The sequence below is a fragment of the Thermobia domestica genome, chromosome 12 (genome assembly GCF_964235325.1).
Source record: "Thermobia domestica chromosome 12, izTheDome1.hap1.1, whole genome shotgun sequence".
In the NCBI taxonomy this organism is placed as follows: Eukaryota; Metazoa; Arthropoda; class Insecta; order Zygentoma; family Lepismatidae; genus Thermobia; species Thermobia domestica.
Window position 1 is genome coordinate 145086485 of NC_137465.1, and position 19120 is coordinate 145105604.

The 19120-nt window shown below is 34.6% G+C and overlaps 1 protein-coding gene across 2 annotated transcripts in view; it reads left to right on the top strand.

The window, feature by feature from the left end:
* The window catches only part of Csl4 (exosome component 1 Csl4), a 64557-nt gene that overhangs the window by 30394 nt on the left and 15043 nt on the right, over window positions 1–19120 (top strand). For both annotated transcript variants that reach the window (XM_081734218.1, XM_081734217.1), the window contains exon 3: window positions 9841–9953. In XM_081734218.1, the coding sequence (XP_081590344.1) occupies window positions 9841–9953 (113 nt within the window). The remainder of the gene's footprint in view (window positions 1–9840; window positions 9954–19120) is intronic.

The following is a 19120-nucleotide window of genomic DNA, read 5'->3' on the forward strand; positions in this document are numbered from 1 at the left end:
TAGGGTTTGGTGGAGGGAAGTTAAACTAATAGGACAGGTGGACCAGTTAAGAGTGCAGCAGAGCGAAGGAATAATGTATGAAGAGAATATATATATTATAGGAAAAAAAAAAACACCTATAAACTATTATTAATAATAAGAAGAATGGTAATGAAAATAGTTATTATAGAATGAAAAGTTTTAGGAAAGGTAGTAAAATATGAAAACAAATTGAGAAAGATAAAAATAGATGAAAGAAAAACGGACTGTATTATGCACGGTTAAAATTCAGGGGACAGTTGGCGCAGAGGATAATAATGTATCTTTATATCTTTTTCCGACTTACATGAGTGAGTTTAGGAGGAGGATTTTAAGCATTCGTATGCAGAAGGAGGGGGGATTTCACCACCGCAGAATTATCGGCTAATCGAAATAGTAGTTCGAGAGCAACAATCTGTTCATTTGGTAGCATTTGCTACTGTTAAATGTCCCACTTTTCAAAATTACCATATTGTTTGTTGTTATTGAATTATTAACAGAAATAAAAAGTTGAAGAAGTGTAGCGAAGATTCCTAAAATAACAGAAAAGTAGCGTGAAATGTCCTTATAGCCACTATCTTGGAAAGTTGTCACGTGATAATATTACAGGGTTAGAAGTAGTGTGTGTTCCAGTTAGAGATAGGGAAATAAGGAGACGAATGATCGGTTAGAGTGCTGGAGAAGAAAATATTAATAAATGAGGAGATTTATATGTGTATAAATCTGTAAAAGAATTAGAATTACAGTAAGAAAAACGAAATACGTAAGATTAAGAAAGAAAAAAATATAAATAGACTTTATTAGAACAGTAAAGAGAACCACGCCTAGAAGTTTTGATTTCATCGGGTGAATATTAACCGCTGGAGGTGTTTGCTGCCATCTAACGGTGAGATGTGTAACTTCTGCTATTCTTGAATTATACATCTTTGTATCAATAGTGGCAATGTTATATGAATAATATCTGTTACCTGTGACAGTGTTAATGGATTGATCCCATTAACGAACTCGTCCGAGGTAATCGCTCTAACTGCCTATTGCAAAAAAACATAATAATCACTCTAGCTATCTATTGAAAAAAAAAAAAAAACCGACTAGCTATCTGTTACAAAAAAAAAAACAAAAAAAAAAAAACATAATAATCGCTCTATCTATCTATTGCAAGAAATATAATAATCACTAGCTATATATTGCAAACTGATAATAATCACTTTAGGTATGCATTGGAAAAAACAACAACATAGTAGTCACTGTATTACAAGAAAGATAGTAATCACTCTAGCTACCTATTGCAAAAAACAATTCAAAAATATCGCTTCCGTTCAAAAGTTATCGTGTGGAGTAACATATGTACTAACGTTATAATCTTACAAGGTCCACTAGCTGATCTTAATAAACAAATGACATAATTAGAGAGAATACAGAACGAAAAGCATTTACGAAGAATGGTAGTAAAGGATAAATATGAGAAGAATGAAAGTATAGACCAAGAGACAGTCATAGATGGAATAAATATATATACTTTTAAATATTACTTTCCATAATATTGATACGAATAAACCCGTTTATTATATGCATAGTTCGAGATTTCTACATATAGCTATGAAAAAATAAAGTACTACCATAGCTGAGATATCAGTGTAAACAAGCTAATTATTTTGTCAGATAATAAACTACAAACGTCTGTTTAAAGGCGTCTACAGAGATTATGAGAACATCATTCAGCTTAGAGAGTCTTACAGAATAATTCGTTCAAAAACCAGAGAGAGAAGGAAATACTCCATGACTCTGCATGCTATAAAAAATATTGTAATTCTTTTTAAAAATGATTTATTATAAATAAACTTAGGTCAACAAGTTGTTTCCGCTAGTTGTGTATTGGTGTGAGATTAAGGAAAGTTGACACATGATAATTGGACAAAACACGTGATGCGTTTGAGACATTGTTACCAAAGGCTCTGCTACAATGGACTGTAATTATGGAGACAAACATAACAATGTTTAGTATGTTATAATTCTATAATCGTAATAATATGTCAGAATGGTTTATAACGTATGATTTTGAAGTAACAAAAGTAACAGTACTTGGAAAATTTGATGAAAGATAACATCAAACTACTAGCAACAGTGCAGTCAGTGACCTTGGTTTTGTAGAAACCGTTGTGTACAGTACGTATTTCTATGTCTGACACCAGCTTTCTGCAACCGTATTGTAAGTAATGTTCCATCTCTTAGATTTGATAGATATTTCAGTGTAAACTGGCGTTCAGTTGTATCTGGAATTGTATTCGTAAGTAAATAAATAAATAAATAGTTTTATCTTCTTAGACATGAAATCCTTGTGGTTAGGCTATACTACAGGAAGCAGATAACCTGAAGCCTGAAGTGAGAGGGGGGAGGAATTTGGCCTCACAGTAGCTCTCTCCCCTCTCCTGAATGCTATGAAAATGCATGCTGTCTTAACTTCATGTAATGAATCCGAAAGTCAACAGTTAGCAACAAAAAACTACTGTTAGATCTTTCAATCCAATAGGACTGTTATTTCCAACCTCCGTCTGATGAAACCATTAATTTCTCTTATTTTCTCTGTCTAACTAAAGGTGTTTACCTACAAGTTACAAACGAGCACTGTACCATGTTTATTTTCTGTGCGATCCACGTTTCCCACTCATTAGTCATCTCGACGTAGTTATTCATGACATTCATTAACCGGAAACGAATCTGAAAGTAAATTAGAATTAAATACTGATCTTCCAACCCCCCAAAATTGTTACATTAAAATACTCCAGCCTCCTCTGCGGCTTTGATCAGTAATTCTTCTCCCGCTGTTATGCATATTGTTGATTGTTAATCTCCCTCTCCCCCAAAAGTGTGGTATATTAAATTTATTTCAGCTCTCTTTGCTGTTCTCATCAGAAACTCTTCTTCTCCTTCTGTTCATATTGTTGACTGTTAATCCACGTAGAGAACATTCTGGAATCACCAAAATTAAGAATATGAAGTAAAATCCTTAATTTTTTTGCATAGTTTGTAGAACTTCTCACATCTTCACTGTAGAGCTTACAAAAATTTTACGAGTTTTTCTTCATATTTTTAATTTTGGTGATTCAAGAATGTCCCCCACGTGGATTAACAATCAACAGTAAGCATAGAAACAGGAGAAGAGTTATCGATGGAAAACTCCAGGGAGAGTTGACATAATTTAATGTAGCACACTTTTTTTTTGGGGGGGGAGGGGGGGGGAGAATGGAGGATACAAGGTTAGTACTTAATTTAGAATATGTATCCTATAGTAAGCATTAGCAAGTAAGCTGAAATTACTTCTGCCACAACCGAGGCTGCTCCTTCCTAGTCTACACGTATGTAGCCAACAGTGGCGTAACAAGGCCAGGCGGGGCCCCGGGGCAGATATTGGCCAGGGGGCCTCTTCAGAAAAAGTAAAATGTTGGTTATATAATCACCTTTGTTATTTTTGACATACAAGCATATCATTTAGCAGTACCTTTTTGAGGTACATATTTTGATAGCACTTATAGTCTTAAATTGCATATTGTTTGTAAAATTATATTTTTTAACCAGAGAGAAGGAAAGATAACCTTAATCCTGGGAAATTCATATAAATAAATAAATTTAAATAATAATATAAGAATTTTCGAATTCTTCAAAATTAATTACTTTTTTAAAATTAATGCGAAGCCAACGCTCTACCAACTGAACTAGTTTGCTATAGATACATTAGAGTGTTTTAATACAATCTGCGTTCAAACTTTTCATTTACGGTTATTTGTGATTTCACGTTCAACAAAGACAAATAATATTTTAAAGAATGTGTACTTTAAATAAGTTATTTAAATAGATCTTTTTTATAACGTTTTTTTTTAATTATTGTTCAAAACCTTTGTATTTTAATAAGTCTTCTCCAAAATCAATGCAAATGAATTTTGCTGCCATCTTTGGAGTTTTTTTTTTTTTTTTTTTAATATATGTTTGTGGCAAATCCTTTCGACAATGAGATCTCGGGAACTACAGGCTCTAGAAAGTTGACGTTTTCACTTATCGATTGAAAATTTTGCGTAGATTGTAAAGTTCTAACTGAATATTTATAAAACCTGGCCGTTATTTCTATCTTACACTTTTATGGGTACACTGGATGTGTTGAAAAAAAAAAAAAAAAGCCTAACTAAATCATCGTATCCTACGAGCTATTCATTCCAACACAACATAATTGTATATAGGGGTTGTATATCTCTCAGGCGTTTGTTTCATGGTCAAATAATAATGAACAACGAAGGGTAATCATTTCTCCAGTCTAAGATGAAACTTTATTGTTTGGAGTGTTTTGCTCAATAAACACCGTATATCACTGACGTTATAATTGTGTATGTAATGTATTTGCTTATTACATACTGCATGCAAGAAGAAAGTAAACATTGGTCGTACATGGATTAAGAACTCCAACTGGAAGTAGGTTCAAGTTTTGCAACAACACTTGTCTGCAAAGGGACATGTACAGATGTTGAGGAATGACAAGGAGATTCATGCTCATATGTGAATGATGCTCTGTGTAGAGAGCGCAGGTTCAGCTAGTCTGTCTATTAAAATGCTACAATAGCAATAAAAGCGCCTGAGCTCCAACCTCTAACTTTTGATTTCAAACCTTTGATTTACGGGTATTTGTGATTTCACGTTTAACAAAGACAAATATTTTAAAATATGTGTACTTTAAATAAATTATTTATTAAACAGATCTTTTTTTCATAAAGTTTATTTTCTAGAAATTGTTCAAAGCCTTTGTATTTTAATAAGCCTTCTCCAAAATCAATGCAAATAAATTGTGCTGTCATCTTTGGAGCTCTTTTAAACTATACGTTTGTGGCCGTTTATATGTTTGTGGCTAATCCTTTCGACAATGAGATCTCGGAAACTACAGGCTCTAGAAACATTGCGTTTTCACTGATCGATTGCAAATTTTGCGTAGATTGTCCGGTTCTAATTGAATATTTAAAAAACATAACTGATTTTTAACAAGACGTTTTTCATTTGTGTCTGTAAAGGGATATGTGAATGATGCGCTGTGTAGAGAGCACAGGTTCAGCTAGTCTATATATTAAAATGCTAGGTTTATATGTTTGTCTCCAAAGAAAAGTTTATATATTGGTCTCCAATTCCTTCGACAATGAGATCTCGAAAGCCCCAGGTGCTAGAAACGTGCCGTTTTCACTAGTCGATTCCAAATTTTGTGTAGATTGTCCAGTTCTAATTGAGTATTTAAAAAACATGCCCCATTATTACGTTTTTAGGGGTATACTGCAAGTGTTGAAATTTTAAAAAAGTAAAGCATTATATCCTACGAGTTATACATCCCAACACCACATAATTGTATACAGGGGTTGCATGTCTCTCAGGCGTTTGTTTCATGGCCAAATGATAATGAAAAACGAAGAATAATCATTTCTCCAGTCTAAGATGAATATTGGGTGGAGTGTTTTGCCCAATGGACACCATATATCACTGACATTATAATTAATTGTGTATGTAATGTATTTGCTTATTACATACTGCACGCAAGAAGAAAGAAAACACTGATCATACATGAAGTAGATACTCTAACAGGAAGTAGGCTCAAATCTTACAAACGGTGCGAGACATTGAAAAAATAATCGAAAAAATCTCCCCCTTATGGTACCCCTTGACGATTTTTATCAATACGTCTTTCACTTGTGTCTGAAAAGGGACATGTACAGATATTGTGAGGAGCGACAAGGAGATTTATGCTCATATGTGAATGATGCACTGTGTAGAAAGCGCAGGTTCAGCTAGTCTCAATTAAAAGGATAGGGTGAATGCGTGACCATATTAGAAAACGTCAGAGCGGAAACTTGATGCTGGTCAGATTGATGCCACCAGTTTCGGAGATATACGGTACCGAAAGCGTGGTAAAATGAATTTCAGAGCCTATATTTCAAAAACTATCCAGTGTAAAGACTGCGGCTTAAAACGTCACACTGAAAGTAGTACCTGGTCTACTTGTAAATGCGTGTTTCAAAGCTCTGCAATGCATGGACAAGGGATTTCCCAAAGGGACTGACGAACTGACAATTCACTGTCTATTTGACAGTCCCTTTGAAGAGTCCCTTGCAGGGTGGATTGATTTAAATCAGTCTGATTTAAATCACGATATAAATAAATCATTGATTTAAATCGAATTCCGAAATAAATTAATTTAAAGTGAGAATAAGTAAAATCCGATTTCTCTTTTGTTATTTCGATTATGGAAGTTAATAATCATAATACAATGAGACTCAAATGTACAGTATAGTATGAAAACAAGTGTCATGCAGAGGATTATTAGGGAAAATCCCGTTTTGAACAGGTAACGGAGCAATCCTACTTTCTTCTTTTCGTAACATTGGGTTTCGGTTTTAAAATCATTAACTATTCCAACGGGGAAATCACCATGACATTTAAGATGAAAATTCTTTTTTGCGCATGTCTGTTTGTTTGTTCCCAGATAATAGGGCGTATTTAGAGGTCATATCCCCTATCCATTTTTTTTTTTTTTTGTTAATTTTATAACTTTAGGCGAAATTTGTGTATTTCATGCCGCAAGCTAGTTCTGAGTTTTTAAAAATAGGTCCCTGCCAAATATCAGTAACTTTTGTGATAAAAAGTGTCATTTTGATAAACGTTGCTGTACTTTTTTCTTAATGCTTAACCTTTTAAATTATATCAGCTATTTTAGAGTCTTCATTATTCGATTAAAAACGTACCAATAAGGCTTTTTACTTGGTTTTCTTCAAGACTGGAGGCATTTTAGAACACGTTTCATATGCTTTCATGCCTTTCTGCGTTGAGGCATAGTGTGTGATGACGTCATAAATATAAAAAGATTTTTTTTGTTATGCGTATTATTATTTTTTGGCGGGTTACATTTTGCATTCAGAAGACTGAAATTTTGCACACTCGTTCAGTGCATCCATTAATAATTTTTAGATGTTTTCAGATCTCTGCGTGGAAACAGCGGGGTCCAGAGGGGCAAAAATATTTTTAAAAAAGGATATTTTTAACAAAAAATAGCTTTTTTCGTGATTTTCCGGTCTCAGATGGAGACATATGAATGGTACCGTTTAAAAGGCTGTTCTATTCTGAAGAAAATGATGTACGTACTATGCTCCTAGGATAAATAGGGATGTCTCAGGAAACTGTTACCTGAGATCCTGTTTTATACGGGAATCTGGGGTATTTGGGGAATGTTTTTCGCGGGCTTGCTTTTGCACCTACAAGATTGAAATTTTGCACATTTACTCAGTGCACCCCTCAGTATTTTCCAGATTTGCTTCAGATCTCTGCCTTAAAACTGGGGGAGGGGTCCACAAAGGTAAAAATTTTAAAAAATATATATTTTTAATAGGAAATACCTTTTTGCGTGATTTACCCGCCCCAGATACATAATGGAGACATTTGAAGGGTACCGTTTGAAAATTTGTTTTATTCTGAAGAGAATAATGTACAAATCATGATCCTAGGATAAATAGGGATATCCGAGGAAATTTTTACATTACATCCGAGTCGTCTGGGGCATTGTGGGGGTGTTCTTAGCTCATTGTTAAATAGTTTCCTCACCCTTACTACTCAAGATAGAAGCTCGAAATTTTGTACACACATTTAGTACATCACTTAGTATTTCCCAGTTGATTTTGTGATCTGTACGTTAACACAGAGGAATCCAGAGGGGATCAAAATTAAAAAAAAAAAAAAAAGTAAAAAAAAAAAAAAATGCCGATTACTCTCAAAATTTCCCGCTTCAGGGACATGATAGGGAAATGTGAATGTTACCGTTTCAAAAGCTGTTCTATTCTAAAGAGAGTGATGTATGTACCATGATCCTAGAATAAATAGGGATGATGCTGTAGCTGCTTGACTGAAAGTCTATAATTTACCTTTAAAAAGAGCCATAATTTAAAAGGGTTAAGAAACATTGTTTGGGATTGATATAAGTTAACGATTGGGGATAATTCAAAATTCAACCCCAATGCTTTCACTTAAATGGCATAATTAGCATTTAATACTAATTCCTAATGCTTTTTCTTCAGTTCGCGACTTGTATTACACGAGGAGAAAGATTTGATTTAAATAAAAAAAATCAATAAAAATGATTTTTTTTTTTTTTTTTAATCATGATTTTTCCTCACCCTGGTCCCTTGGAAATATATATATCCGAAATTCATTGTTCCATGCTTTGGACACCTCCGAAACTAGTTGCATTTAACCAAACTTCAGGAGGACGTTTTTCTTGATTTGATACCTTTCTTCGGCCAGAACAGTGCATCATCATCGACATCAAGTATTTACCCTTTTTTTCTAACAGTCACGCGTTCTTCTGTATAATTCTTTACTTACCAGAAGCTAATGAAAAATCACTCCTCGTATTTTCTGGAATAGCCATAAAAAGGAATCAATCTTCATATGTTTTCTCTTCACCTTTTCTTCTCTTTCTTTCTTTCTTCGCTTTGCTGCGCCACTTAGTTTACCCATTGTTTAGCAATAATTTCTTACCATCTAAACGTATCAGAATTGAACCACGAAATGCGTCGTTAACGTTTGCTACCAACCTAGGGTTCAGCTATGCGTGGCCTTTTCTGAAAACCACATAAAAAACAAACTAATTGCAGAATTACAAACTCCAGGACATTTTGCTACATGCTTTAATATCTACATGTTTTAGAAAAAAAAAAAAAAAAGACGAACTTAGCTTACTCAGAAGTCCCGTGGTCAGGGTGTGCAGACTGCAGGAGCCATTGATCTCGACATGATAAAACTGTTTTTAGATTCTGACATTACAGGTGTGTGTTGACAACAACCCCCTCCCCTGGCGGAGGGTGGAACGAGGAAATCCTTGGTGACAGTCAATCCGGGAGGCAACAAACCGTAAAATAACGTCTCTTTCTCGTTTAAATCCCGACTCCTGCTGCTGTTATTTCAAGGAGCTTCTTCCAAGTAAACAGCATGTTTATTTTCATTTTAACATGACACACATCGCGTGTAGTCTTGATTGAAAAAAAAAAAAAAAAAAAAAAAAAAAAAAAAAAAAAAAAAAACCGTCATCACGTACTGGGCAGAGGTGTCGAGAAATGTAGCATCATTATCACGTTTTTTCAGTATATATTTTTTCGTTTTCCTAAAATATATTTTGTGACAGACTGAATTTCGTATTTGCGTTTTCATTTACTTCGACGGAGCCGGGGACCCCCAAACCTCTGGGGCCCTGGGGCACCGTCCCGGCAGCCCCGGCGTATTTACGCCATTGGTAGCTAAACCTCTAGGAAAAAGGCTTTTACGCAGAGAAAATCAGAGAAATTAGTGGTTTGATCTGACGGAGGTAGAAAATAATTCTTTTAAATTGAAGGATGCAATAGTAGGTTTTTGTTGTCAATTTTCGGATTCATTACATGAAGTGGAGACAGCACGCACTCTCATAGTGTTCCGGAGAGGGAAGAGAGTTGCTGTGAAACCAAATCACTCCCCCCTTCAGCTTACTACTTATTTACTCGGACTTCATGTTATTTGCTTCCTATAGTATACCCCAACCACAAGGATTTCATGTCTAGGAAGCTGTCACCTTGACTTTTTACTTTTAGTGGCAGTTGAAAGTGAAACTATTATCCGTTAATAAGAGGATATATTTAGTTGTGTGCTTCCTTGATCTTTTTCTTAATTCTGCAATAACTTTTTTTTTTTTTTTTTAAATAAAGGTTATTAATTTAATTACCTCTTGTAATAGAATGAAACTATGTTTCGTACAAGTAATAATGCGTTTCATTCCAGGACAGAGATTGTGTCTAGTGGACGGTCATACTGCGGGTCGTGGAACATATGAGAGACTTGGATACATTTATGCAAGTTTAGCAGGAGAGGTTCATGTTTCCACCAAAGAAAATGTAAGTCACTACAAATATGGTGATAAAATATCATAAGTTGTTTACATTTTTCCTTGATCAAGTCAATATGTAATGTAAGTGTATGGATGGGGAACGAAGAACACCAGATACATGACAAATTCTTAAGAATAAATGTAAAAATGAAGTTTAATGTATGGCTTTTTAAATTTAATATTATTAAGTAATACAGGCAGTTTTTCTTTTGTCCCGGTAAAAATGTGTGTGTCTCGGAATAGAACACACTCAGATACGGCATGACCGTCGTCTTTTGCCCCATTGTTTTAGTAATCTCTTTATAGCGGACTGGAATTACTCTCAGTTCATACCTATTTAGCACAGAAAATACTTCCTAAAATTTGAGATTAAATCTACAATACAATACAGTAGACAGAGAACCCCTTCACCACAAAATATCTACCATAGGTCAAGGAAACAGTTACAAGCTAGACTTGAAATGGTTGCTTTCCTTATTCGCAATTGCTTTCCCATAGGAATTCTAGAAAACCTTCAATGAATTAAAATAATTGAGAAAATCCATCATATGGCCAAGAATTCTATGAACTTTTTTTTTTTTTTTTTTGGACAAATTTACTCCTTTTTCTCTTGATGTTTGTTTCTTCCCCTTGTAACTTCAATGATCAAATGTAGTTTTAAAGTAGCACTTCAACGAGAAGTATTTCCCTCTCAGCTTGTTTCAAAATTCACTCCTGTAATTCCAATACTTAGTACGGGATTTTGATGTATGTATAACTCATATATTTACCGCGTACAATTACTGCATGAGCTGTAAGTAATCTAAATTTTTGTTACCTCTCTGTAACGGACACGTCTCATAAAATAATTGTCTCAAATGGACAATTATTTTATGAGAGATCAAATAAAATAATTGTTTCATCGGTGTTTGTTATTCATAGGTTTCTATATTTGAATATAACAGTCTGCCTATGTATTGTGAATTTCGATTTAAGTAGAGAAGGGTAGCTTATCGCTTGTCCTCACCTCTTTGTGTGAAGCCACCTAGTTCGATCATAACCTATGTTAGCTTTTAGTCGATAACATCATGTCATGTTTTACCTCATATTTCTCCAATATTCTCTCACTTTTCTATAATTTCTTCACTTGCATTTGTGGTTCGTCCCTTTTAGTCTACAGGTTGTAATCAGAACTACTAGAGACGAGGAATTAGTTAATGATGTAATAGGATGCATATTGATAATACAACGTAAAATTGTATTTACATTATGTCTCCAAATGATAAAACGGAAAATCGACTCGACTCTACGTTTTGCTATCAGTGGAATTCAGGTTAAGTATTTCATATCTTGTAAATTACTTCTTTCGATTTTGAAGACTGTGCGAGCTTTCGTTAATATGAGCTCATTAGTGTCGAATAATTTAGAATAATTTCGAAAGCTCTCAATGCTAAAATATTATTTTGCCACCATAATAATTTGTATGGAATGACGACTTACGCACATGCGCGTCATCTGAGCTCACTCCGTGTTGTTAGAATGTTGAGGAAGCGTGTTCTGCGTTCTCTTTGAATATCTGCAGCATTTTGGGGATGAGCGTAATGATTGTAATGTGCTTCTGATCATACTTCTGTGTGCTTTCATGCAACAGATTACTTAGCAAACGTCATCACATATACACAAAAATAAAAGTCAACTGTGAGTAAATACTTTCGCTAATGTCTCGTTAGACGAAAAGGTGATGAAACAGTAAGAATGAAAAACTAAAGAAAAGAACACCAACTGAGACATGTCAGATCCGGCACTACAAATGTCAGTGCCTGTACCCTTAGTACTCTAGGTACAAAGCGGGATTAGAAAACTAAAGAACAGGAAAGTAGGTGCGGGGCGTCCGGATAGTCCCCGTACTGGAATTCAGGATGATGTACTTGTGGGCTAAAAGTAAAGTGTGTGGTTTAGTAGAGGGCAGTTAAACTAATAGGACAGGTGGGCCAGTTAAGAGTGCAGCAGAGCGGAGGAATAATATATGAAGAGAATATATACAAGAATTTAGGAGAAATAAAAAAAAGAACTATAAATAATTATTAATAACAACAATGATGATGAAAATAAAGATAGATATTTTAGAATCAACAGTTTTAAGGAAGGTAATAGTAAAATATTAGACTTGGAAAAGTGTAATAGTAAAATATGAAAACAAACTGACAAAGATAAAAATACGTGAAAGAAAAACCGATTGTATTTTATATACCGTTAAAATCGAGGGGGCGGTTCGCGCAGAGGATAATAATGTATATCTTTTTCTCGATTTATATGGAAGAGTCTAGGAGAGTTTTTGACAATAAATTTTAATCTCAGTAATTCAGTGAACATTAACATTTTCTCTACAATGGAGAAAACCGATAAAAATATGTAGTTTTACGAGCAGTGTAATTTCTTAATAAAAATGCGTATGAAGAGGATGACAATTAGTCATCGAAGCGTAGCGTCGAATTTCCGCTTCTCCATTTTAGTGTTTACATAATATAATTTAAACTTCTGTTACTAGAGGCAAGGCTGGGGTTAGGCTTGTGTCCTTTTCCTTTTCAAAAGCAATAATAATAGTGTGACTTCATGTTGTACAGGGAAATAACATCGTTTGGGAACTTGTCTTATACAAAGTGTTAATTTTTCGTCATATTTAGAATGTAAGTTTTGATGTTGAACCGTTTCTTAGTCACATGAATGATACGGAATTTATTCTTTTAAATACTAAAATATCTTGATTCTACTATGATCAAACTCTTGCCAAGACTTTAGAATAGGAAGAGCTTTTTACAAATCTTTTCAGTGATTTTAACAAATTTAAGTGATTTAACTTTTAAGTTCCAGTGATTTTAACAAATTCATGTGGTCACAAATATCCCTGATGTTAAATAACAAACAATAAGATATGACAAATTTAATTTTCACGCAGATTACACTGTATAAATAAAATAAATTGTTACCTTTAATTTGCGTGAAATTTAATTTCTACGGAATTTTCGAGCATTTCCCTTGCTGCGGCTACCATCAGGGTGGAAACTTCTGGTAGAGCGTTCATCTCTGTTGTTCCTTGTTCGATCCCAGCTCATGACAAGTAAGCTTTGTGGTGGATATACACCATGTGCACACGTCTTCTCGGGGTTCTTCCGTTTCTTTCTGCTTCATTCCACAATTTTCATTCATGCTCATCATTACAGTCTTCTTTAACCAGTCTCACTGTATAACCATAAGATAACACTGAAAGTTTTTTTTAAAGCGAAATTTACTAATATTTATATTTCTGTGAATAACACGAAATAAAATAACATCCACTTCCTTGATCGTACTGTTCCATCTTGTTCACTGTTGGCAGATACTGATTCTCGCCTGTTGCCATAGGATTGTACACAAAATCACCAAACATTTTTTTTAAACTTAGTGTCTTCAGATTAATACTTCAATTGTTTACTGATAAAGTTTAAAATTAAAAGCTTCTATGCGTTCAGATTGAAAACGTTGACATTCCCTTTATATTTCGTGATGTGACAATGTAGACATGATCACTTTTTTTCTTCTTTTAAAGGAATTAACGTCGGATAGTCACGACGCACTTTTGCAACTCTGAAGATTAACCGTGGTTATGAAGTGATTATATAGTTCCACTGTTTATCAAGACATCCACTGCCTAAATTTAAACTTGCCTGTCTAGCAATAATGTAAAAATGATTCAGATTCTATTCTTTCTGGATGGTATGATGTTTTATGCAGAATTTTAAATTGCTTAATCTATTTTTCAAATCATGTTAATTCGTTAATCCGGATACAGCTGAAGCTTCTTCTTTTGCATCCCTGGTGGTGTATTCCTTAATTCTAATGTTTATTCCTTTTAGTCATGCCTGTGTATATCTATTCACAAACGCATTGTATCTCATAAATTTCTGAATGTACTTTCCCGTTAGATTGTTATACAAATCACAGAAAATGGCAGAAAAATATGGATTTCGCATATCACTCAAAGTACCAAAATATTTAGGAAAGCATCTAATGTGGTCTGGAAGTTATTTCGTAAGCTTAAATGATCAAAGAAAATAATTTGGAATTTGAACGTTACTTTCTATCGTTTCCCTGATCAGTGCCTCAAATTTGATTAAATATTTTATTTTCTAATAGTTTTATACAAGCTTCCTTTACTGATATATAGGAATGTTCAGTCATACTGTATAAATACGTAAATTAGTACTGACACTGGAAGGTCCCACAAGTTGTCGCTAAAATCTGATTGCCACATAGCACATTTGATAGAGCATCATGAGAATTGAAAATGAGCAAAATTTAAGGTGCTGTGGACCAGAAGGATAGGAGCTACTGGGCTTCAAAATTTGAATATCCACAAATATATATCATGGAATTATGTACGTTTAAAGTAAATATCTTAAAAACCGTTTAAGCGATCAAAACAAAAGTTGCACAATACAATGAGAACTAAATGTCCTATCGAAAACCACAAACAGTGTTGCCATAGTTGAAGCAGTGTTGCCAACTCAGCATAAAATATTTTGTTTGAAATAGCACCATGTACAAATGTGCACAGATTTAAAATGTACTATTATCACTATACATAACAGTGAATGTAGTGGTACAGTGTTTCACACTGTTGGAGCTACGTGTGCTGAAAATGTACATTGGAGAAGTCTGATATGTGGCGACAGATGGTAATAAAGAAATCGGGATCTTATATTATGAATTTAATTCAAATGCAGAATAACACTGATATTAAAACAGCAAAATATCAACAGTGTGCCATTGATAGGACACACTTGCTACAGATGTAAACACTTAATGTGTCAGAAACTTACACATGATAATAATGGTTAAAATTCACAAACATGATCTATGTGTGTAACGTATTTGAACAACAAAATAAACAGTGTTGACTCATCCTGTATGTTAGGAAGGCAAATAACTTGAGTGGCTGCTCTATAAAGTTTGCCGTAACAGGTTAACTGCAGAATATATGCAAGTCGAAAATGAAAGCGTGTTGTATGCACAAACACTTGTCGCAGTGAGTACTTTAATAAAAGCGGGATGTTCACAACGCGTTACACATTCTTTTAGTAGTCCACTTTCAAAACAGTACTCTAAGGACGTTTAAAACGTACCGAACTTAACACTGGAATAACTACATTTGAAGAAATCGAATTTGATGAAATTAGCAAATCTCACAGCAGAGAACTGAAAATATACAAAGGAGTGAAGACGTACTAAATTGTTTCTATGCCAGACGTTATTGTCGGAACATACTATTAATGTATCTGTGATTAATCTAACGAAGTTTTTGAACGAACGGAAAAAGAATACGTCAGCTGATTGCACTAATCCAGTACATTGTGACGGAATGAGCTTCTTGATGAACTCAATACCGTCAGGCACCGCAGCATTATAAAGTGTTCTTTACTTGCTGTTCAGGAATCCACCAAAAGGGAACTCTGTTTTTGTCGTGTAAATTGGGCCATAATACCTGTTCAAGGAAATCCTTTAAATCTTTTTTGGTCCTCTTAGCTGACTTGCTCGCAAATGCCTTGATATTTGGTAAATCAATATTTGTAGTAGGTGGGAACCGTCTTGTGGGCTCTGACACGGGGACGTACAAATGTGGTAATAGCGTACCATCCATGGCAATGACCGGCATTATCATGTATGAATGTATGGTTGCCGAAATTGATCCAACAACATCGAGCACCTTTTGCTTTCCTGAATTGAGAGTGTTCTTCCAGATCGCAGTTCTTTATCAAATCTGGATTGGTCTGCATTCAGCACTTCACTTGGGAACAACTTACCAGTATTGTCTTCAATAAAAGATTTGATTTCTCTAACGAAACTGTCCGCTTTGCGCTGTATGTCATGTTCATTGCCACTAACTTTCTTGCTAACTTTGTGGACTATCTTGCGACAAACTATCTTGTTTCTCTTCTTGAATCTTTTAACCCATGTTCGGGACGCTTTGAACAATAACTTGTCATTAGGGTCGAGTTGTTTCTTAAAGTTCATTACCCAGAGTCTTAAAGTTCAGTCATGTATTATTGCATTTTGACGTCTCATTTCAATAAACTGTTCAAACACTTTCCTATTTATCGTGTCAAGCATCTGCATGTTTCGCCTGCGTTTATCCACACGTGTGAGCGTTGCATCGAACTTTTGTAACGCTGTTTTGTTTTTTCTTTTTCTTTTCTGTGCAGTAACTGTGTTGAAACTCACTTTAGGCGTCATATCAATCGATAATCCAGGAAGACATCGCTGTGGAGGATCGATATTTCCATTTTTCTCTTGGTTGCTTTGTTCAGATCTTATAGGCATCAGCCAAATATCTTTCCGGGAACTTCGTTTTCAGAGTTTTCGGTGGCGAGGGACGGTCACTTGACGAACTTCTGCTCTCTTGATTACTATACGGTGGTTAACTTTGTGCTTTATATGATTCACATTCTGCTTGAAATGTTGACGTATCGTAACATTCATCTGCGACGTCAGTAGACAGTTCCTCGTCATCTGAAGCTTCTTCATCGATCACAAATGTACAAAACTCATCCAGGACAAATCCTCTTCAACAGGTTGGTTTTTTATATGTTCGAATAACACAAGCTCATTCCTCGTTAGCACTTCTTCCGGAACACCAAAATAATCTACTAAAAGATGAAGTATCACTGACTGTTTCATCTTGTGTGACAATTGAAAACGCACAAAGATATATATATATGAAACAGTATTGACACTTCAATAGCACACTCACTAAAAAAAAAGCACATGCTAGAAACTGTCTGTTCCACTGTGATCAACGCTGGCAGCGCTATTCAAACAGCCTACAGTAATAGTGGCTTTTCTGTTGGTGGCCGGATGGGTGCATTTATCATTACATTTTCCGTCTGTCTATAAACCTCGAACTGACCTTCCCTCTGCTTCCTCCTTTCACTTCGCTGTATCACCATTTGACTCTTACAAGTGTTGTGAGTATCAATTGTCCCACGTCCCGACCAGCTATAAATTGTGTTTCTATTACTCGCGTTTGGATGCAATAGAAAGAAAAAAAATGAGGGTTTCGCATTATGTTTCTGTAGTCTCGGTGGATAAGCAGACAATTCGCGAAAACAATGATACATGCGAGGAGAGAAACACGTGTTTTCTAATTCTGAAAACTGGTTCTCCAGGTTATCTTATCAATATTTGGAAGAGTACTTTCTTGGTTTATGCCTTTCGTGTTAAGTGACATATTCTTTTACTTCCTCTTCTACATACCATATGATTATGTTTGTACACTGTAATATTACCATATTCATATTGGAAATATAATTATTTTATTACTATCTCATTTCTCTTTTAGTCCGCCCGGATAGCCGTGTGGTCTAGAAGGCTAGACAACCGACATATTTGGGATCGCGAGTTCCAATCCCGCCTCGGACATGTTTTTGTTGTACTTTTCACTTTACATTTCATTGTTATCTTTCTCTTCCATAGTGGCTCAGATACCACTTTACACTAAGGTCCCGTCCTATATAGCTTCGGAGCTGACAGAGGACGTAAAAAAGGCATCACTCAATTTTGTATTTCAAATGCATCAATATTTTGTGACTGCTGACATTTTGCTATGTTATACTATCGGTGTTATGCATTTGAACTAAATTCAGTATCCTTTAATACCATCTGTGGCCATATATCAGACTTCTCCATTGTACATTTTCATCACACGTAGTTTCAACAGTGTACAACACTGTACCCCTACACTTCACTGTTATGTTTAGTGATAATAGTGCATTTTAAATCTTTGCACATTTGTACATGGTGCTATTTCAAACAAAATATTTTTATACTGAGTTGGCAACACTGCTGCACTGTTTGTGGTTTTCGATAGGGCATTTAGTTCTTATTATATTGTGCAACTTTTGTTTTGATTGCTGTAACGGTTTTCAAGATATTTACTTTAAACGTACATAATTGCATGATATAATTTTATATATATATATATATATATATATATATATATATATATATATATATATATATATATATATATATATTCAGATTTTGAAGCCCCGTAGCTTCTATCCTTCTGGTTCATAGCACCTTAAATTTTGCTCACTTTCATTTCTCATGATGTCCTATCAGATGTGCTATGTGGCAATCAGATTTGAGCGACAACTTGTGGGACCTTCCTGTGTCAGTATGGTCACTTCTGACTTTCCTAACTCTTTTAAAATCATAAATTCGGGGATTTTCCCGGGAAAAAAGAAAAAAAAAGCGCTCCAGTTGGAGTTCTGAATTCAGTACCTACACGGAAAGTATCTAGAAAAATACTCCATGCTCTATATATTTGCGCTATATATTTGCCAAAGTTCAGTGAAGTACGGTTAGTAAGTGTGATGATTAAATTATTTTTTAAACATATACATCAAATGCGACATTTTAATAGTAATAAGTGGCTCCGCGTAGCGTAGCTGCTAACACTCTCGCCCTTAATGCGAATGATTCCAGCTTCGATTCATAGTGGGGAGACTCGAACGAAAAGATATAACAATTTTTTCAAGCCAACCATGCTAAGTGAGGTTTACCTGGGTTTTTCTCATTCACACAAGGCAAATGTGGGGATGATACCTAACATGCGGCTCCCAGGCCCTTCCTTTCTTTCCCCTTCCCCAAATAGTGTACACGTCGAGGGACGTCATGACGGGTTTAAGAACATAGATGCCAGTAATGCCCAGAGATATGTATAAATAAATAAATAATAAAACACTTCCAAAGCATCCACTTGTATCTTGATTACCTTAGATTCATGACTCGTACATCAGTGTCTGTGGAATGAATCAGGCTTTCGCATATCATATGGACGTGTCAGATATCCACTCATTTGGAAGAAATAGCGGGAAATATTCTCAGAATTTGTTCTTAAAGTATTTTTTTAACAAACGTTTGGGCATTCCTATTGTCTTAACTGAAGGTATGTGCGCGTAAAATATTTCGAAAGATTCAGGTACGTTAGACTGTATATTTGCTAAGATTAATTGAAATACGATTAATAATAATAATAATAATAATAATAATAATAATAATAATAATAATAATAATAATAATAACAATAATAATAATAATAATAATAATAATAATAATAATAATAATAATAATAATAATAATAATAGTCGTTTATTT